The sequence below is a fragment of the Simochromis diagramma genome, unplaced genomic scaffold, assembly GCF_900408965.1.
Source record: "Simochromis diagramma unplaced genomic scaffold, fSimDia1.1 OVJJ01000337.1, whole genome shotgun sequence".
In the NCBI taxonomy this organism is placed as follows: Eukaryota; Metazoa; Chordata; class Actinopteri; order Cichliformes; family Cichlidae; genus Simochromis; species Simochromis diagramma.
In genome coordinates this window covers 326,768-349,845 of record NW_024386982.1, presented here as the reverse complement: position 1 = coordinate 349,845, position 23,078 = coordinate 326,768, and the positions used below count along the sequence as shown (strand labels likewise).

The 23,078-nt window shown below is 41.3% G+C and overlaps 2 protein-coding genes across 5 annotated transcripts in view; both read right to left on the bottom strand.

The window, feature by feature from the left end:
- chd7 (chromodomain helicase DNA binding protein 7) overlaps window positions 1–13,070 on the bottom strand; it is a 70,383-nt gene extending 57,313 nt beyond the window's left edge. For 2 of the 4 annotated variants that reach the window (XM_040039594.1, XM_040039598.1), the window contains exon 1: window positions 12,734–13,070. The gene's annotated coding sequence lies outside the window, so the exon portion shown is untranslated. The other 2 variants (XM_040039595.1, XM_040039597.1) reach the window with 2 other exon arrangements.
- A 7,089-nt stretch (window positions 13,071–20,159) lies between these two features.
- rab2a (RAB2A, member RAS oncogene family) overlaps window positions 20,160–23,078 on the bottom strand; it is a 33,111-nt gene continuing 30,192 nt past the window's right edge. The window contains exon 8 of the mRNA XM_040039524.1: window positions 20,160–22,660. Coding sequence (XP_039895458.1) covers window positions 22,565–22,660 — 96 coding nt within the window. The 3' untranslated portion in view covers window positions 20,160–22,564. The remainder of the gene's footprint in view (window positions 22,661–23,078) is intronic.

Genomic DNA, 23,078 nt, shown 5'->3' with positions numbered 1-23,078 from the left:
AGTGCATTTCAGTCACTACAGGAAGGAAAGGTTTCTACATGTGTCTGTGTCTCAGGTGAGAGTAATTGAGTGTAATGTCACATCCTTTGCAGCAAACTAGTGTGAGGGTAACTGATTTCCTGTCACACACACTCTACATATGAGTGAATCCCACATTACTAAATAAATGTAGCTATATAAGCACTTACTTGAGCAGTCTATGTGTGTGTGAGAGAACAGCGCAGTTGCACGTGTGTGTGTGTGTGTGTGTGTGTGTGTGTGTGTGTGTGTGTGTGTGTGTCTCGAGGCTCCTTTGCTCCCCTCATCCTCCTCATTTCTTGTCTGGCATTTAGAACTTAGCCTCCCACAAGATAACACTCGTCTGCAACGAGTGGATGGAGCAGGATACACTTCATCTCCTTGCTCTTTATTTCATCCTCCATCTCTCTAGCATATCTGTTCATCCCTCTGTGAAACCTGCTTCAGTCATGGAAAAGACAAACTCCTTGTTCTCTTGATTTCAACTTTCTGTACCACTTTCTTTGCAGTTTTAGCCCAAACTTGAGTTCTTGCAGAGATCACACAGTGACATACATATATGAAAACACGTGCACAGTTTGGCCCAGCTGTCATTGCACAGGGAATTAGGTGAGCGACCAGTGTGCCACTTTAAATGCCAAATCTCATCAAAGGATGAGGCTTTTAGGCCCCTATGCTCCTCCTGCCGTACCACACTTATGCTGAGGAGCCAAGTAGAAATTCAGACATATCCATACTGAACACCACAGATGTATCCGTTTAAAAAAAACAACAACAAAAAACCCATAAAAACAAACAAACAAGCTAGCTGTCATCTGAGCCAACTGAATACATACCAGTCAATGTTTAGCATGAAGCAGCAAACACTTTGTCCCTTCCCAGCTATGCAAATCAGTATCTTGGCATGTGATGAGCCTTCATGCTTGACCCTCAACAGCAAGTATCCTTAGCAGCTCACATACAACAACATAGACCTCCCAGTTTTATGATGCAGGGCAAGCTGTTAATAAGTAGTCTGTGTGCTATCGGCAGTATGGTAGGCACTTCGACCTCCTATCCAACAAATTTACTCAGCCATCCAGTGACATAAAAAAAAAAAAAGAAAGGTACTAACACAGCCGAAAGCTCATGCTCACTTAATGTGGCTTCACACGACCACACTGATGGTTATCAGCATTTTCAGAGGTGACAGTCAATGTAGGTTTTAACAACAGGGGTCAGTTTGAAGGCGGATGACTCAGATAAACAAAACTTCAGTATTAGAAAAAAACATTAGTCAAAAACATTGATGGTGATGAACAAGGTAAATATCCTTTTTAGTTGCTGTCATGTTATTAAATGTCAATGTCAGTAACAGATTTCATGGGAAAAAAAGAAGACAAGAAAGTAATCCACTTTCATGTCACAAGTCACTGCAAAAATCCAGAATATCAATCAATTATATTACAACAGTAATATAATTACAAAACATACTGAGCAGAAAGTGGCAAGTGAAACTAGTGGGGAAATCTATTTTGAGCAGCTTAAATATGTTATTTTAGCTCCAGTCTATCACTAATTGCTCATATATAGACTTGGAGGATGTGCTGGCGTAACAGCATCAAAACTGGATAAACTCGACCGCGTTTGGATAAATGTCAAATCTACAAAATGACAAAATGCTGAAGGAGACTTAAAAGAGCACAACAAAATGCGCTATCAGCCGATATGTGCCTGGCTGATTACCACTATCACAAGATTAACTGATGTTTATCTGTAAATATATTTATAATTTTTATATATTGGCTAATGTTTGATTAATTTCACCATACTGACAGTTATAATGGACAATTACAAAATCAACAAATCTAACAGTCGTCATTAAAACAATTCGTTGTCAAATATGAGAACTTGTGTGAAAAATGATCTACAGCACACACAAATGCTGGGTTTTATTAGTAATTTCTGTGCAGTGTAAAGAAAGCACTGGAGGTAGCTAAGACAGGATGGGAGAGAAAGGGCCTTTCCTTTGCATTTCTTTGTGTTGCAACTCCAAGCAAACCGTGTCCCAAAATAAAACCTAAGATACTGTATCAAGGCACTGACCTTGAAGCAGCAGACACAGCTAGAAGCAATATGAAAAGGGTTTGGTTGGGGCACTGTCAGCGGAGTGCACAGGCCTGTGAGGCAAATAACGTAATTACCAGCTCCACCTCACCTGAAAACACAACTGAAAGGCTCGTGTATGTATAGTTTTAACCAACTATACATGCATGAGTTTCAGCCAACTTGAAAAATACACATGCAATCACCAGCCAGGCTCAGGAATTCACACTGACTGTGCAGCTCTGTCAAACCACAATTATTGAGGCCACCCATTCAGCCAAGCCGAAACCGCAGAATATCACTGCCAAGTTAGTGCAACTGAATGGCCTTCTCTGGCTGCCGGAGGCATTACACAGCCTTTCACTGTAATGCATTAGAGATGGGCTTTCATTTAACAACAACCCCAAACAGGAACTCTAAGAAAAGACTGGCAGCCAGGCCCAATCAGGAATGCCCACTTTATTTTTTACAATTTCTGTATATTGAGCATTTTACACATATCATATATCTGTTGGCCATTTAACAAAACACAGCGTGACAAGTCTCCAAGTTTTCAGTGCAGACAATCACCCACGTCAGGTGATCTAACTGATATGTTCTTCCCGTCGGCGTGAAGGCATGTTTGGGAGTGACGTCACCTGGTGTAAACTGGGCTGGGCCCAGTTTACACCAGGTGACGTCCGCAGGCAGCAGGCACACCTCACCTTTTTCCTGCTCTGTAAACATTTCTGAACGCCTATTGAAGTTGTCATTTTAAACACTCCAGAGAAATCTCGAGATGTTGACAATTTGCATGGGGCTGTCACCTTCTCGATCCACAGGCCTCATTTTAGTGGTTTCCTCTACTCTTTTTCCTCTCCACTATTATAGACACTTGCTGGTTTTTATTTGTTAACATCTATTACACTTGACCAAAATGACTGCAAATCACTTGGTGCATGCAGCGTCAGCCTGCGGTGAAGGAGGGGTGTGAGGGAGGGAGATTAGCCAACAGCGGCTCAATACAGTTCTGTCTGTGCCGTCGACAGTTTGGCAGCTAAACTGTCTGTAGCCTCCAGGCTTTACTACAGGAAATCTCTGCCATGTCAACAACACCATGTTTCCTCTGAGGCACAGACAGGTACAGACAAATAAAACCAAGCCAAAGAGCAAACTACACCAGTGCCTTAGCAAGCGCAACTTCACTAAACACCTCCGGGGGGATTTTTTTTTTTTTTTTTTTTTTTTTTTAAAAAAAAAAAAGGAAAAGAAAATGATCTCCCTCTTCATCTGCAGGACACGTGTGCACCAACCCACCTCCCATTACCACCAGGATCTAAGCCACTATAATTTATACCTTTGTTCCCAAATGGAGGACAGCGTGCAAGAGCTGGCTAGCTGTGTGTGTAATTACGCTCAAGTGAGGGGATGCATGGCCGTGTGTTTGGGGCTGGGATTTGAGGGCCGGAAGGAAGGAAGAAAGAAGAGGAGGTGGGGGTTGACGGGGTGGCAATGAGGGGGGCCAAGAGAGCAAGGCGAAAAGAGAAAGAAGCAGTGAAGCTAAAGAAAATCTGGTTATTTTACGCACGGCTGCTTTGTTAATGGACACTGTGTGTGTTGGTTTGCGTTTGTGTGTGTGAGAGAGACTGGAGAAGGGGGTGGGTGGTGGCGGTGGGTCAGCAGGAAAGGGCTGTGTTTATCCAATCTGTTCCCTGCCTTTACCATGTGGTAGGAAAAACCACTGGCCGGCTCTCAGTCTGATCCCAGAAGACATAGAGGCTGAGAGACAGACACAGGAGAGGGAGGGAGAGAAAGAAGTAGGCCACAGGGGGTAGCCAAGGAACCTGCTAAGAGAGAAAGAGTGCATGTCTCTGTGCTCACTGAGCTAAAGAACCTGTCATGTGGTTTGTGAAGCTGTATGCTCCCTGAAAATCACTGGTTTAAGCAAGCCTATTTAAAAAGTGACACATATATGCCCAGAAATATTGGCCAAATAGTTTAAAGATTCTAGTGGGTTTAGTAGGTTTTCTACCCATCAGGCCTAAACAGGATTTTTGAGTTCTTTAAACCAAAGCTATAACTGAAGCTTCCAAATTTTTCGAGACACCAATCTGTTGCCAATACCAGGGTTTCTGCCAGCACATTACAAGGGTAGGGAACCATCACACTGATGGTCAGCTCAAAAGTTCCACCCATTGATTTAGGTAACATATCTTACACGGTTCTCCTGATTTGAGAATTAAATAATCAATAGCCAGGTTAACATTTATGATAACTGTTTAATACTGTAATGTTGCTGAAACAACAACTCTACCGACCTCTTTGAACTCCTTACAACGTGTTGTTATGAGTCATGAACATCAACCACTAGTAAGAGCTGAAGGGTGGAGACAAACACGGTACTGGCTTCGCAACAAATAAGTATCTAACCCTATAACCCTTATATATCGCCCTGAAGCTCCTGTTAATCCCTTTTAAGGCATTAAAAAGACATTTTTGTAAGTTAAAAACAGGACTGAAGAAGCAGGCAAATGCTATGACTCAGTGCCGGTTTACCTGTTCAGCTTATATCCATCCATTTGTGCTCACTGATTCGGCGAGTCTCAATCATTCATTGGTGTATGTAAATGAGGTTAAGTATGATTTGTTCTCCATCTGTTACATGCATTACTTTCTCTTCATGCTGGAGCTAGGAAATAAACTTGACAGTGTGTCGTCCCATCTCCCTCCTCTCTGTTCCTGTGCACAGCGCTACACACAAGCTGTTCTGTCTGTGTCACTGCGGAATTAGCGATTAGCATTATCTCAGCTGATAGTGAGATAATACTCCATTACATGAGTACAAAACACTGTTTACAACTAGTATCAGTCATTAGTTAACATTTCTTCTGAACAGAAACTGGCATTCCTAAATTCTGTAGATTCCAGTCATCAAAACTCAACAGCGGAGTGAAGCAAATCAAAACCAAATGTCAAATGTAGGATGTCAAAATAGCTTGTTTTGAAGCTAGACTGATTCTCAGTCTTCTTTTCTACACTTTGTGTCACTTTCTACACTTTGTGTCACTTTCTACACTTTGTGTCACTTAAACAGGAAAACACAACCAAGAACAAAGGTTTAGACAAAGACTTGAATCTTTTTCAACAGACTGCTGAGAAATGCTTCCTAAGAACCTGAATGTTTCATTTGTGCTTAGCTGACGGGTTTCCTCCACTCATCTACTTACAAGGTCACTGGATATATATGGTTGTAGAATGCATTTAGAATCTGTGGAAAGAGCTTATGCAAATCAAGAAAGACTTATGCTGGTTTAAATTGTGATAGGCCCTCACAGGCAATAAGGTCATTGGAGTATCTTTTTTCCTATAAAGCAAATGTCTCAAATTTATAAATTAAGCCAGAGGGATGCATCTTTAAAAGATCTCTGCAGCTCCTAAAAGTACTCTACAGCCTGTCCTCTGCAGTACTAAAACTCTAGGGATGAATGAGTTTCCAAAACTTCTGCCATAGACTGGGACCAGATTAAGTGTCTTATCTGACCTTAATACATACAGTAGGCTGAACTAATATTTGACTTGTAGCATCTGACCCACATTGAGTTCAGAACAGGAGGCAGGTCACAATGCCCAGTCAGACGACATGTACCGACGCTTTCAGGATGAGCGCTATAGTTAATGCTGGTATTTCCCCTACCACCCCTCAGAGTCTGTAGCTGTAGGCATTCAGAGCCGAAGGAGACAGGCGTCCCCTGTGTCTAAAACAAACCACTTCATTAATATGAATATTCCAGTGTTGTTTGAATCTTGATCAGAAAGTCAGAGCAGCAGGCATAAGCTGATATGAAGTTCGGAGATCAAACGGCTGCAGGTGAGGGGGAAATTGTAGCTTGGTAATGCAAATGACTTATCATAGTGTTACACTGCCACTATTACAGGCTTTGGGGAAAACCCTGCAAGTGTTCAAAAGCAGTAGTCTTTTCAAAAACTACAGGATTTGTCAGTAGCAGGGAGTCAGATCAGCTTGCTGAAAGAAAACCACCAGTGGTTTTGGGGCTGTTGAGAGATTTGTCATACCTGTTCAGACAAAAAAAAAAAAAAAAAAAAAAAAAAAAAAAAAAGAAGCTTTGGAAATACTTCTGAGCAACAAGAACATCACAGGCAGTACTTTCCTGACTCTCGGTCTAGATTTTCATTTTTGTAGAAAACATGAATACACGGGCTTCCAAAGAAAGGCTTTCATGGTGAATTCCCCATCAAAGTCAAAATGCTTAGGTATCCCTTTATGCAAGAGCAAACAGGAAGGCTCACACACTGATGATAAACAGGCTCTCCAGAATGCAACCCCCACTGCTGCTCAGTCAGTCACTGCTATCGACATGTCCTTTTCAACCAAGGGGACAGCCAGGTCTGAACCAAATCCCCTGAGCCTGGATAGCTACACTTCTTGCCCACCTGCCCAGGTGCTAAGACTTCCAGAGTCCTTCTAAAAACGCGAGGAAACATCACCTAATGCCCTCGCTTTCTTCAGAGCTGGCGAGCTCCATGGGATCACGGTGCTTCTGTTATGGGTTTAAATCTCCAACAGTAGATGGAACTAGTGAACAACAGTAATGTGTCAGGGTGGTTTATAACCTATATTTATAAAAGTTCAAGACCCTACATATAAAAGGTGAACTCCTACAATCTGATGATCTCCTATGATTAGCACTTTGCAACAGTGAAGAACTCCCTTCTAAGAAGAAGAAGGGACCTCCAGGCTCACGGAGGATCAGTCATTTACATGTTTACATGTTCAGGAAATCCCAATATTATCTGCGAAAAACAAAGATCTATGTACCTCTTACGAAAATGTCTTTACTGGTTGAAATCTCTTTCACGTGTAGTTAACATCATCCTGTTTTCATTCCATCTCCCTAACTGGATGCTGATTCCAAAAGCAAGCAGCACTTAATCTTTCATCAGCAACGTGAATCACCGAGGAGAAATGGTGATCGAAGATGAGCAAGAAGGATGCGTGGATGCCACAAGAGTGCCATTAAACCACAGCAAGCGCCGGGAAACTGATGAGATTTTTGCATGGCACTGACGGAGCTTTTCAGCAATAGGATTCATCAGCAGCTGATGACACAAAACTCCCACATATTTCCAGTGGAAAGGCCTTGGATTTAGCTTTGCTTATTTTCTTCCCATGTTAGCAAAGAGCTGAAGAGGGGAAACGGGATATTCCAAAAGTATATACAGCAGCAGAGGTCAACAACAGACTAAAAGGCCCATACTTGACAGGCCGTCTCCTCCAGCACATACAGAACACACGTACAGCCCACACACAAACACTTGAGAGCTGTATTAATGCCAGCCTCTCTCCTAGGCACAGCACTTGGTCCAGAAGGCCCTCGCTGCAGGAGGAGGATGGGGGAGGCAGGCGCAGAAGAGAAGGAGGGGGCAGAGGGAGAGACAGGTGAGAGGGAAGGATGAGAGAAAGCAGTAGACAGTGATGACACTCAGTTTTGAATGTCACCACAGTGCTAAAGACCCCCGCTAACCTTTTGGCTGGAAATGAGAGCGCTGGATGGAGGGCGGGGGAGAAAACAGACAGCCAGGCAAAGATGGAGAGCGAGAAAGAGAGATGCAAAGGGTGAGAAAGAAGACTAGAAAAAAAAAGGAGGTAGGCTTATGCAGAGAGGGGCAGAAAGGGAGTGGGTGGGTGGCTGGGTGGCTGAGGGGTGGAGGTGGAGCAATAGATAGCGAAGATGAAAGAGATGGAAGCAAACAACAGCACCACTTCTCATCCCCACTAACAGAAGTGCCATCTATGACACATGATGATAGGAGACAAAATGGCCCCCCTAACAAACAACAGTAATCTGATTCAGACACCCAACAGCAACCTTTCAGCACCAGATTGTCCAGTGCGCTGCATTACCTGCTGCTAGCTAACCTGCAGACAATCCACTCAGTTCAGTTTTGGCCGGGCAATCAGTGTCATCCATCTTATGTGCGCTTGTGTGTCCAGTGAGAGAGAGTGAGTGCTTTTCATCATTACTTTCAACTACATAACTACAGCGAAACCTCCGCTGACCTCAAATGGATTTCAACAATGCCTGCAATGCATCAGCTCTTAACGCCACAGACGTTCCCATAAACAAGCAGCTGTTCTTTAATACATGACAAGTTATTTTTCTCATAAGCTCCACTTCTACAAAGAAGTTGTGAAGATAACCTATCTTCAGTTATAAATCATATCTCCATCAGAAACATTATATACATTTTGCTTTTGTTACAGCTCAACCAGAGGTTATCTGTACTACGCAGCGTGTGTCTATAGAGCTTAACTGGTGGCTGTTCACTGAAACTTACAGAAAGACTAGCTCCTCATGGAGCGTCTCCTGCGAGCATAGGTTAAAAATCCAGAAGAAACATTTTAGAAGGTTTCAGGACCCATTGTTTACTAACTGCAAGTCAGCTCTCTTAAAATATTCTAAGAATTTTCTTTTTGATTTCTCATTATTATTCCATTTAACACTACTGTCCAGAAAAACATCAGCTGGGGCATTACAACTTATCTCAGGACTAAAGGTAGCAAATGACAAATTTCTGCTTCCACTTTTTACTGATTTTATTCTGAAAGTGCTGACCAACTGGAGTGATTTGCATATCTCCCACTAAAACATCTCTTTTATGATGCTGGTCTACTTGATACTATTCTCTGCACACCATTCCACACACTACCTTCAAGCTGGCCTGGTCCTTTCTGTCATTCGGCTGCCTCTCCAGTGAGTCCCTTAAAACATTTTCAGTTCACTATGAGCCCTTTCTCACTAGTACCTAGTCAGCTATTGTGGTTTTCCATTTGGTAGTATTACCTGGTACCAGGTACTTTTTTAGTACCTGCTTGGCTGGGGTTCCAAGTGAGCTGAGTAGATCGGAAAATGTGACAAATGGCATCTTGGAACTTTCAGCTGCATAGACCACGTTAGGTGGTACTCGACTGAAATGGAAAACAACCAAAAACCGAGTAGAGTCGAGGCAGTACTAGTGGAAAAGAGGCTTAGATAAACCAGTTACTGGTTACAATGGGAGTCTGTGAGTGTGGGACGAGTGAGTCTGCAGAGGCAGCTTCATAGATCACCTGGCCAACCTGCAGGCAGGTGAACACAAATCAAGACAGGGAGGAACGTTCACACTAAAATGCATTTACAGAGCTTTTAAAGAGCCTAACCACTGAAGAGCACCCCACGTGCCAAATCAAGATCACCCTCCAGACAAGTCACTCTGCTTCGCACTCAGATTTAATTGCAACACAGGCAAGAATCTAGCACTTCCTTTTTGTGGTCAATACTTTATTTGCACTGTTAACCCCACTGAGTGTGTAAGATAACTTCAACACTTCGACAGACCAAGAGAGTGGGTGCTAATGCATTAAGTCAGACACAAAAATCACTTCGGGGCAGTAGGTGCAATGCTGAAAGTGAAAATGCGCCTTTGATATTGAAGTTGCTTTTTAGCATTTTGAGAAATGAGGCTGAGAAATTATGAACTTGTTACATCCAGATTTCCCATCCTCTCAATAATCATGTGTACATTAAACTGAGAGAAGAAGGCCCAATATGTTAACAAATGTCACTTTAACCAGCATAATACAAAAATGTCAGTGTTCTTCCACATGCCAACAAGTTTACTTCTGATTTCTCCTCGTCTCTCACTTTTGCACACTTGGGTAAGTTTAGCCATATTAATCTGAACTATTCTTCACACCATGAAAGTAGCAAGAGCTGGTGAGAAGGTCATCAGATGATTGCACACCAAAAGTGAAATGTCCAGATAACCAACACTGACCACACTAATGATTCATAGACCACAACAACAGGGAGTAGGCTTATTCAAAATCATGACAAACTGATGGGCACCTGCTCCAAAGAAAGTGTCAAAGTTAAAATAATGGATAAGGGTAAAGTTGCACAGACAGATGTTCATTAAAAATCACTGAATATAGATAATGGGGGAGGGTATACATGGCGACAATGAGCATCAGTGTACAGCTATAAGCACGGAAATTTGATTGCATCATTCTGAGCAGAGCTATCTTAAAATTGCATTTCACTCTATGCGTGGTGTATGCCCCAATCTTAGCCCCACTGTAAGGTGACAGGGATTTCCTTAGATGTGGCCATGCTGGGACCACTGCCAAAAATAGGAAAGAAAAACTCACAGAATCCCCATCTTTTAGAGTTAAAAATGAGACAAGAGGGCAGATTCTGCTTTGTGCTTTTAGTGGAACAAAGAGTTTATGACAACACGACAAACAGATTTACCAGCAACTTGCTTCATAAAGTTTCAAATGTTAATGGCTGTATTATTTGGCTCTTTGAGTGAATAATGCACACTCACCAGCCAAAATTAAGACAACTCGAGGGTAATCGGCATGACTTCCACAAACTTCAAACTTAAGTCTGAACTATTTAAACGGGATAAAGGGCTACTCTAAAAAATAACAACCATTGTGTCTACTTTAGTAAATCAATCTAAATATGTGCAAAATTAAAACATTCACCTCTGCACACGTTGTCAAAGGTAGGGGAATCTAACTTTATGTAAAAGTCTCAGGTTAGCCCAGACTAACTGTCTCTAGCAAACTAAGTCAGCCTTGCAGCTGGGAGGGGGGCTCAAATTTTACCACAAAAAAGGGCAGTGAGAGACAGAGGGGAGAGAGACCAAATAGTGCTGAGCATCTGTTGTGTGTGTGTGTGTGTGTGTGTGTGTGTGTGGTCAGGTCCTCTTATCTCTCCCTCTGTGGCCCGCTAAACATGACTAGCTGCCATCTTGGCTCAAAGACACAAGGTGGTAGTGGTGGGGGTATAGCAGCTCCTGCCTCTATGGGAAACGGGAGGAAAAAACAAAGACCCAGCACAAATCCACTGAAATGTGTCGCACTGACTAAAACCACAAAGTAAAAACGAATAGAAAACGAGCGCGTGTTTCTGAGGGGGGCCCCAAGCTCTGTTATTTTCCAGAGATTTTAGTGCCAGAGTTGCGTGAGAGCGGCAGGGTGACCATTATGCAAGTTGGCCGATTACAGAACACATAATGGGGAAAGAGAACAGGATAGCGCAAGAAACACACGCAATTAAGTTAAGACTGTACAAAGAAAAAAATACGGTTTTAGTATACGGTAAAGATGTGTCAGTGGAACTACAAGGGCAGGTGTTTAGGACTGCCTTTTTCCCCTTCCACATCGAGTAACAAGTGTAGTCGTAAGTGTAACCAAACTTCGGTCGCCGGATACAATGTAACACAACAAACAAGTGCTCCTAACAAAAGCCAAAAGGCGGAAAGACCTAAGGAGGATCTGTAATGTAACTTTGCATTTTTACCTCGTCAAAAAGTGAAGTGAAAAAAGAAGCAAAGTTAATTCCCTTGCCCAAGAGCTATGCACTGATCGATAACCGTTCCGAGCAGGTTAGTAGCTAGCCCGGGGGGGGCTAATAAGTGGTCTTTGCCCGTACACAATGAGGATGAGAGCTGGCTAGCAGGCTAGCTGAACTTCTGTGTCCTAGCGCTGGGCCAACCTCCAGCGGCTAGCAAAGCTAATTAGCCTATCAGCGGTATTTCGCACGTCGTTTCGGACCAGGGAACGATTCGCTCATCTCGTTTTTTTGTTAAAGTAAAATACTTTCTCCGCCACTCCAAAGCTGTACACGAGTAGGACAATTTTTTCAGCACATTCCAAAGTGTTTTGATAACACAAGGCATGGTAAAAACAACAAGAAAAACACGGTTGTATGGAATGACCGCCTGGCCTCACAGCTTCCCCCCTCCTCTCCTCCACTGCTCTGTCCCTTTCGTCCAATAAAACTACCGACTACTACACATTCTTAACACTGTCCCCTTAACCACAAAACACTACAATTCTATTGAAACCAAACTATTATTTATACTTTCATTGTTAAATGGTGCAATTGAGCCAGTGTGCGGCGTTTTTGGAGATTTCTGCCAAGTATTCTCCGCTGGGAATCTCCCTCGGTGCTCCGCTCATTCAGTCGGCTAGTGACTCACCTCTACGCTCGAGCCACCTCGTGTCTCCTAGAAGCTTCAACACAATTAGCTAACAGGGCTAACACTCACACTTTAAAAATGAACTAAGTCCAAGTTTTATATTACACAGGACGATAAGTTGTCTGAGGAACTGACTCAGAAACTACGAGGCTCTCAGTGTTGTGCTGGACATTTTTCTTTCCACTTTTCAACTAACTAATGGGACTGTTGTGCGTCTGTGTGAGTGAGCGATGCTGCGGGTGGCAAAGCTAAACTTGCTATTGTTAGCATGTCGGCATGGCAGCTACACGGACCTTCAATGACTTTCTACTGAAAGAAAAAAATAAAACAGATGCGAAATAAACCTGCAGTCTAAAACAGAACCTTCCCCGCGAGTTTGCCCTGAAAGAAATGCTCGTCGGTCTAAAAACCACAACTCACTGGGTGGATTAAAGAGTCCGATTGTGCTGAAAAAGTATGGAAAACTTGCTATTCAGAAAGAATATAAACGATTTTAATTCAGGACCCTGTGTTATTATGGAAGCATTGCACTTGTGCCAAAATCTGTTCAAAATTTTTCTTAAATGCACTCAGTGAAAAGAGACATTTGTTAGCTTACCCAACAAGCTCGGTCACTTCGGGCTCTTTATCAAATCAACTCCTCGTTAGTAGGGTTAGTATCTCCGCTTGCTTGAAAAAAATCCACGGTGGTCCTTTTCAGTTTGAAATATAAATAAACAGAGGGGGAAAAAAGTTCAAGTTTCGTGTTTCTCATGAATTATTTCTCCGGCGTATCTCGCATCCGCGACCTCGCCGACTACTGTGCGTTGCTCTTCTCTCCTTTGTGTTAATTTCACTCAAATCGAGTTTAATCCGATCGATCCCTCGGCTGGTCGCGCTCCCGAGTCCTCCCCTCCAGACACTCGCTCACCTTCCTCGGCCAGGGGGGGCGCGCTCCCGAGGACCTCTCATACAGATAAACAGGCAGCGTGCGCGGTCACTGACCCGGCCGTGCCCGTAAGTTCTCATTAGGGGATGGAAAAAAATAACTGGGGCGTCATTTAGAAAAGGAGCTTCTGAATAAAACCGTAGAAATTAGGCGTATTTTTAAATATATATTTTAAATGCATTTTTATTTAAAACAAACAAACAATGGAAAGCATAAACTCGGTTAGAAACCTAAGATAAGATTCTAAAAAAATTAGAAGGTTTTGGGGTATGTGCCCTAATGTTTATCATTGTGAACAACTTTAAATCCTTCTAATCATTTATATAATATTTAGGTGAAGGTGTAAGTTAGAAAAATACCTGAATGTATATGTGTATTGCTGTAATCTTTACAGACTTATTTATATTATTTTTACACATTCACAACTTCTTCATCTCCCTGTTCTGGGTGAGGGATCTAGGCAAGCAAATGCTCCTCATATTTTACACATCAGGGACTCACAAACTATTGATTAGGGACACGATCATCCATTGGATAAGAGTGATACAGATAACAGTAGACAGGCCACAATCTATTGCATGCTTTGTTAGATACTATTCAGTCACCAGATCAAACAGACTTAATGTCCACGATTGTGCATATGTGTGAATCAGGACTGACATCCATCAGTATAAAATCATTTGAAATAGTCCTTAGTCTTTGAGCTGCACATTATCGAACATATATCTCTATAATTGTAATGAAAAGAAAAACATGTGTGTGTGTTTTCCTGCTGCATCTTGTTTGTCTGTCTTGAGTCAACTGCTGTACCAGAGTCTGGTGTTTAATTGGTGATAAAGCTAAAGATAGCGTCTCACAATTTCCCAAATCTGGGATAAATAAACTATAAGTTTTCTTATCTTATCTTTTCTTATATTATTTTATCTTATCTTAGCTCTCACTGCACAATCAGACAGTCAGATTTCATGAATACACATAACCTGTTGTCCAGAGGCCATGATAGACTGAACATCTATTTGTGACTGAGCATCAGGGAGTTGTTGGTATGACACTGATTTGGAGAAAGCCTCACAAAACTGCACTTGTTGATGGGTCTCACCAAGAAGGCAGTGCAAGTTGTCTTTCTGTATTACTTCATCAAATCAATGAAAAGGGAAAATCAGCATCTTATATGTTAGCCTTTTTGTCAGGAATTCCAAAGTGTTTCAGATATTGTGACAGTAAATAGGTTTAAAAACATCCATTTTAATGCCCGGCCCCAACACCACATGTCTTTAGGATCAGACTATTCTGTTGCCTGTATTCTGAACTGGGTATTATTTTCTTGATCATTGTTAAGTTGATATGTAGTGTGTGACAAGAGCCATCCTCAGATATGTTAGAACTACTGAAAATACTGTATTTGGTCTAGGAGTGGGTGCTGCCTGGGTACAGCACACAGTGGGGAGGACACATGACGTGTACTCATTCAGCGTGAACTTACCAGAGAGTTACCTGTTCTGTTCTCACATGAGTGCAATCAGATATGCCAGATGCTAAATTTGTAACATGGAGCTGGCGGGTTAATGTTTAATGCCTGATGAGGCGATGTCTAGAAAGTTTAGTAATTGTAGTACATGTGGGGAAAACATTTGGGCTGCTCTTTCTACATGATAAATAAGGACTATTATATTCTTACATTTTATACAGCATCCAATCTCTTGAAACAATCATGCACATATTAGATAATAAAAACTTTGATTGCAATAAAAGACTGCAAGTTGCAGCAGGGACATGCTAGTTCAATTCAATTCAGTTTTATTCATATAGTGCCAAATCACAACAGCAGTCGCCTCGAGGTGCTTTATATTGTAAGGTAAACATCCTTCAATAATACAAAGAAAACAGAGAAAACCCAACCATCAGATGAGCTCTATGAGCAAGCGCTTTGGCCACAGTGGGAAGGAAAAACTCCCTTTTATAAGGAAGAAACCTCCAGCAGAACCAGGCGTAGAGTTAGGGGAGGAAGACAGGACAAAAACATGCTCTGAAGAAAGCCAGTATAACTAATAATTAAATGCAGACGTGCATGTGTTTTGGGGAAGAAGTAGTTTTAATGCTTTGTTCTGTCTTTTATTGGTTTGGTGTTATAGTATGGTTTTATACATGTTTGAATATATTTTGCATGCTTTTATCTCGAAGTATTTTTTTACTTCCAACCCACACCTTATCAAAGGAATTCTCCAGACCTGCTCACGCTGCATAAAAGTAGGGGGGTGAGAGCAGTCAGAGGAGAGGAGTCATGGAGCATGTACACAACTGGCACAAGCATGATGACTGCAGAGCTTCGGCAGACCAACGGGATCGAGAAACCAGACAGACTCCAAAGAGACTGGCCCTGGAATTGTCCGTAGAACCGGTTGACGGATATGGCGGAGGAGTTGTATGCAGTAAGAAGGCCTTTTTCAGCGAGACACAACCAGTGAAAAGAGGGATTTCTGTGATGGTTGGTGCTAGAACATCCATTTCAAGACTGCTGCACCTGTACATATATTGTAACTCAATGTTATTTAATGCATCTTCTAAATGAGTTTTGAACTTCTTGCCTCCCGTACCCGTTCATTTATTTATATTTTTTTAGCTGCTCTCCACCTAATGGAAAAGGACCTCCCTATAAACACTTGGTGAATGAAAAAGGTGACTGAAGACTCAATGCATCATGGGAATCCCCCAGCAGCCAAGACCTATTGCAGAGGATTTCATGGTGTTTTAATGATGCACGGCTCTATAGGAGTTTAAAAGAAACTCACCACACTCAGTCAAGTGCAGGAGACCACCCTGTTTGAATTACATGGTACTTTTATTTTAAGCCAGCAAATGACCTAAAATATGAGGAACCAGCAGTAATGTGGCAACAACTTTTAATTTGCTTATCATAACAATCTAGTCCTCAGTAGAGAAGCACACATGCTCACACACAGACACTTATTCATGTAAATGCACTTTCTTAGGTCTCCAATCTCTACAACTTCCACCTTTCTGGTTAAAAGGTCACAAAGTCCCTAACATGCTGACGTAGTTTGGAAATCGCATTCAGCAAAACTGCAGAGAACACTCTAAATTAATTTCCACACATATATGCTGTTTTTTCTTCCCCTAGTCTGTCTTTCATCACCCATTTTGTATATATTCTACATGTTTTGCACTCTGCTGGCTGATTTCCAGAGATATCTGAACATACTTCACCTTCCTTTCAGGCTTCCTCTCAGTACATTTTGAAATTCAACATGCAGAGACTTGAAAGTTGCTTGAGTCACCGTGAACACGGTGTCTGTGGTTAATATAGTCACAGCCATAAATGTGGATTTCAGGGGAGAAGCAGAGCACGCCTTACACATACATTTGCCCCCCACTTAAATGACGATATAAAATAAGACGGGAATTTGATTTTGTGTTTTCTTTTACATTAATAAAGATTTCCTGAACTGAACTAAGGAAAGGTAGAACATGAATGAAGTTGTTGGGATGAAAAGGACTTATTTTGGGGGTAAATTTAGGAAAGAAAGTTCAAGTTCATTTTTGCCGCAGAGATATTTTTATATTATTAGTTGATTCAGGCTTGGAGGTGAATGATGGCTGTTATAAAGCATTAAAACAAGGTAGCAGCCCAGTAAATGCCAGAGTGAAGCACAGAGGAGAATCACTTTAAGGAACAAAAGTAGCATCAGAAACAAATCTGAGCTGATCTGGGTATATGAGTATAAATAGGTGTGTGGGATGAAAATAATGTAGCTCATTAGGAGGTTATGAGTGACAAATTACTTTTTTCTCTCTGTCTTCGCACCATTTACCACATGTGCAGTGTTGTGTAGGGAAGAATTATTTCTGTGTGAAATACATAATATTCTCAAAGCCTGTTTGACCTTGGACATCTACAATCCCATTTCTCAAAAAAAGCTGGGACAAAAATGCACAGCAAAACAGGAATTTTAAAATAATTTATTTGACAATAATACCAGGAAAACATCTTATCTTTTTTTTTTTTTTTTTTAAAAAGGCCCATTCCAAATTGAATATTTTCTGAGATTGTCCTATTGATATTGAATATCATTTTTACATTTTAACCAAACTAGCTCAAGACTTCAAAGAGCACTTCCAAGTCGGTACAGCAGAACAACTAGAAACAAATAACTAACGACCTTTTTTTAAACTAATACAAGTACCTTCAGGGTAATTTTGAGACAGTACGCAGTACACATTTTACAATTATACTTTTTAATTATATGCTGAAAGACTATAACTTTATTTCTGAAATAATATTTTTTTTTTTTTACAATTTTCTCCAAACCAACATCTTCACTGTTGCCCCTTCCAAAACTAGGAATTATCAAAGGAGATTAGGATACTTTGCAATGCAGCCCCACTCCCCCAAATACTAATGTGACCTTAATGAAGAATAAAATTTCACCTCATGTGAAAATATGCGCTGGAATGAAAAACAAAAACCGCTCAATCCTTGAACATGAGGGATGGCTCCTTTAAAGTGTGTAAGGGTGTGGACTTGAGGAGGGTTTATTCTGTGTGGTGGGTGTGTCAGAGGTATTACCCAATCAGCTGCAGCATGTAAAAACCTCACTATTATAAAGGAAGAGTGATTATTGCTGACAATGGTTCAACTGCCATTGGCATAAAGCTTGGAGAACAGGATGTATGAATGTTTCACCATTTGCTTAAATAAACAATACATCACAGGTCACATAAGTGTACCATGTATAGCAATGTGGTTTGCACACACTGTTCACTGATCCTGATGATGTAAGTTTCCCTTAGATCCCACTGTGACGTTCACACGTACTGCAGAAGCACTTACCACTCTTAAGATGAAGTCTGGTGCCTTTTGGTTAATCATGGCTTTGGATTTTACACCATCATTGGGTGAAAAGTAGACTGCATACTTTCTGACTCGGGCACTACACCTGCAGCCCAACTGGCAGTCAGGTGCCCACTTGCATGATGTATTTCCCAAGTGTCCCTTAAGATTCCAAACAGATGGACACTGAAAAGTGCTGACTGGGCCAGGCTTAATTATTAAATATCCTGTCACTACTGGAGATAATGAACATGGCACAATCCAGTTAAAATAACCGTGTTGTGACAAATGAGGAGAACACAGTGTTGCCCAACTTTGGGTCCATCTTCTAATTTTCTGTTGTGTTTCATGATCCCATATCTGTGAAAGGTCTTAGATTAACTAAATGTTACACCAGTCAGCCATCATGTTACAGCTACTATCAGGTAAAGTGAATGATATGGATTATGAAACCCTGCATCCTGGAATTGCTGCAGGTTTTGCTTTGTGGTAGAAAGAGACTTCCAGGGAGCAATCTAAAAACAGCAAGGAAGTGAGGTAGAGATCCATGAGGTGGCTTTCAGGTAGAGAAAAACCCAAATTAAATGTGGATTTTTTTGATGTGCAATAGGGACTGTTCTCTGATTTTTTTATTTGTTGGTTAGGATAATGAGTCTTATCAGTTGTACGTCGTCATCGGCTGTCAGTGCGATGACTGCTTGCTTGCCTAACTTGTCTGAATGTTCTGTTTTCCGCTGTAGTAGACGGGTGGAGCAGATTCATCAGGTTAATTGGAGAAGAAGCGGCCCAGTATTTCCCCAATAAAACCCAACCTTTCCTCAGACCTTTGGGAGTTCTTCTTTCACGTGCATCTTTGTTTCATGTCACGCAATGCATTCAACACCATGCTATCCACTCATGCACTCACACACCCTTACGACTCATTATCCTGATGTCATTTCTAATGAGTTAACTTACACTAATGTCCCAAACATGTTCTATATTCCTGTAAATGAAGGAGTCTGACATTGGGCTCATGCACGCTGAGTGATGATTCTTGTAATAATATACTAGTAATGCTGCTGACTGAGAAAAGTGACTTGTTAGGAATCCATTACCAAAACTTGAAACCCTTTTGTAGCTGCTTTGTGCATGTTTGTTATATAGCTTACTGTACATCTACCTCCTGAGTGTAACTCAATTATAAGCTAGCCATGACTATTTCTGAATAACAGGACTAGAATCATTCTCCTTCTTGTCCTTTTCATGATCACATTGATGTGTAATAATTGTTTGAAATAATTTTGATCTTCAACGTTTTTGTTCACACTAGTCGTGTTCATGGTAACACACAGAGCAGTGTCACACTCTTCCTTGTTCCGGCCCACTTGTCAACCAATCAGCATACGATCTCCAGTGGACGGGAGCTTGTTTGCTTAGATTGAAAACCCGTTGATGTAGGCCTACACACAACTACAGTCCCATAAAACAAGTGTCAGCAACCTGTTTGCAGGTTTAAATCATTCAATGGTGGCGGTAACCTCCACCAATCACAGACATTGCCGTTTCAATTTAGAAGACTGCAGGCAGAACGGTTCTTCTGTGAGTGAAATGCTTTAGTTAAATAAAATAAGCTTGATATCACGCAGCCTTGTAGTTTCTACGAGAAACCAGGTTTCACATAACTACTTTGTACGGTTACATTATGACTCATAATGAAAACCCACATGGAGAATATGAATGGCATCTTTTCTTCACGAACCTGCCACCATGATCCTCTCCCTTCTTGCTATAGCTGAACTATGCATGCTAACTGATGCTGGTGTAGAATAGAGTAAAAATGTGAAACTTATAAAGTACCTAAATATTAAATGTGCGTGTTATTTGTTAAGATAGTCTGAGGACTCTGATATAAAAGTCACACATGTATGTAGTCTTATTTTTTAAGCGGCCCTGGATTGGACCAACCCTCCATGATGCCTCAAGGTCAAACAGCACAGATCCAAGGGTGCACACGTCCCTGCTTGCTCAGTTTAATGGATAAATCAGACACAGAGAAACAAAATGTGGACGCAGTACGACTTATCAGTGAGAAGTCATCAGTGTCGGGACACACCTCGTGGCACTCGAAAATAAAATAAAATGATAGAAAATACAACTTTTTTTTTTAACACTGTATTTTTCCATCTCCACATAACCATCAAAATGACATTTTTAGAGTTTAGAATGTTTTATTATAGTTTATTGTGATAGCATTTTCTTTTTTTCCCCTTCTTTTTTTTCAAGGTTTTCTTTTTTCCAAAGAACAAACACAGCAAATAACGTTGAGGGGAAGGGGAGGAGAGGCAGGTAGAAGAGGGAAGAGTGAGAGGAGGGCCACATAGATAAGATAGATAGATTGGTAAGTAGGCAGATAGACGCATCAGGTAGGTTTGGCTTGATCCTCCCCCTGTAACCCCTCTGGGTCCACACACACACACACACACACACACACACTACATGTTGCTTTACAAAGAATATTCATCATCAGAAGAAGATTAATAACTGTCTGAATATATCTAGTACTTTAAAAAAGAAAGTAAAATAAGAACACAGATTCACTCGCACTGCCGTGAAACCCAAAACAGTTGTACGGTTAGCCAGGAGAGCAAACACAGCGAGGTTAGATAGAAGGGAATATATGTATGCACCATCTACCTTTGCATACATATGAATTTGTGGGTGCGTGTGTGTGCAGGGTGGACGAGATGCGAAGAAGAAAAACAAAAACCTAAATGTGGGTTTAGATTCATTTTAAATGCCCCGATTCAAACTGGGCTTCTCTCCAAGTCATATCACGGTCTCTAAATGTGCACGTCTCTCTCACTGTGTATGTGACTCTAGCTAATTAGTGGTCAAATGCCTATCTGCAGATAAAAGGGTTGCTCTTTTTAGCAGCTGTCCAAATCTCTCAGGGGGGTGGAGTTAAGGCAGACAGCTGATTTTGGGTCAGATTTATTTTTTCTTCATCCTTTGTTTGATGAGAAACACAGGTAAACACGATCATTTGGCATTAAAAACTGGTAGAGTGGTATTGTTACCAAACAGTTTGAGAAAGAGGGGAAAGGAGTGAACGACTGAAGCAGTACAGCATGATCATAACAGTAAAACGGTGCCATTCCATCTGGGATCTTGAAGCCAAAAAACCCCCAAAACAAAACAAAAAAAACATTGCAGCAGCCATCGATCAAGCTCTAAACAGTATACATTATATATCTGCAGGCTAACTCTGGGTGGAAATCTTAGCTCACTTTGACATTTTCAGCTGGAGTCCGTTCTCCACCAGGGACTGTGAATGCCTCTGTGCACCCCTGTTAACAGCTTGTTATCATTCATACTTGTCATTTAAAAGAAAGGACACCATCGACCCTAATATAACAGGGCGGCTCGGTACCTTTGGGTTTAAATGAGAATTGTTTAAAACGCTAAAAAGCTGCTTGAAGGCTCTTTTATTCCATCGCATGGTGTAGAAATAACTAGACCACAACAACATGCCAAGCTTCAGCTCAAAAAAAGCCACAGAAATCTAAAGATCTATATATATATATACACACACACAAAAAAAAAAAAAAAAAAAAAGCGGCTGATAAATATAGAAAAATAATAAGAAAAACAACCCCCCCCCCCCAATCCTAAATTACCAATTCATTTTTCCTTTTTTTTTTTTTTTTAAACTTCATAACTTCATCATGGTAACCACTGCTCTCAACATCCCTTTATCATTTCAACTTTCCTGTTTTTTGTTTTTTTTTTTTTTTTTTTTTACATCTCTCCCAAAGAATCCGTGTTCACGCTCAACAGTTTGGTCTTTTATTCTCTCTCCATGTGGTTTAAAACACTGTGTAAGCAGTTTTTAGTGTTCAGTAATACAAATCATCTGCAAATGAACAAAAAGGGCACAAGGACAGAGAGAGAACAAGGACAAAAAGCAGGGAAAAGGAAGGACAAAAAGGACATGATTTGCACATTTTTTTATGGACAAAATACAGAACGACTTGGAGCCTCCCCCACCTCACAGACTGACAGTGGAATACTTGTATCATCCCTATACACACAGGCACAGAATGAAAACTGACTCAGCGTGTTGAAACATGTCCTGCTATCAACACGGTCTTTAAAAACATGTACAGATGTGTGTATAGACAAAACACAGCGCCCGCTTTATTCCATATAACCAGCCAGTTAAGAGTGTTTCACGTCTACCCTCAGTCATGTCTCCATCTTGACAAAGTCGACTCACCGCAGAGCTTTGCAATCCTGCGGCACTGAATCATCCCAACAACACCCAAAAGAATTCAGAGGAACTGCTGGAATAACACTCCGATAGGTGTCTAACCAAAATCTACTGAGGAAAAACTACAAATTAGGTGGGCACATCTGCAGGTGAGGCGGACTCTGTCCTCGTAAACCTGCAGGATGACTGGTTGGGGTGCAGCTCCTAGACCTCATGAAAATGGTTAAGAGACTCGGGGGAGATGAGATGCAGCGAAAAAAATGCAGCAGGAGAGAGACAGAGAGAGAGAGGTTAAACTGTTAAGAGAGCCTGGACATTTCTGTAGAAATGCAAGAGGGTCGGAGCAGGCGAGGAGGAGGAAGGGTCGAGGCTGGAGGTTAAGGAGGCGCGTTCTGGGGCTTCAGCAGCAGCCCCCTCCAGCCTGGTGGCCTCCCTGGGTATTGGACAGTGTGGAGTTGGTGGTGGGATGCTGGGGTCCAATCTTAATACCGTTAGCCTGGGTGGACACAAACACAAAGAGACCAAAGGTAAATAAAAAATCTCATCTGAACAAGAACAGAATAAAGCCTCCATGTCACCATTACATGCTTGTGGGAGGCCTCATTATTTCTTTGTACATTTCATACTGACACCTGTCTGTTTAGTTCAAGCTGGTCACTTATTTTCTCTCCGGTCTACATAAAACATATGAGAACCATGACTCTACATCCAATTTAAATACTAGATGGACTATTTTTAGTGTTTTACTCACTACCTCTTCTCACACATAGCACAGACCTGTTCCTATAAAAAAGTTGGATTCACTAAAATAATCACAAACTAATTTGCAAGCATGAATAATAAGTCATGGTTGTAAATCCACTAATGATTTAGCCAAATATTCAGTGATTCTGATAGTCATCGCTTGGGCAGGC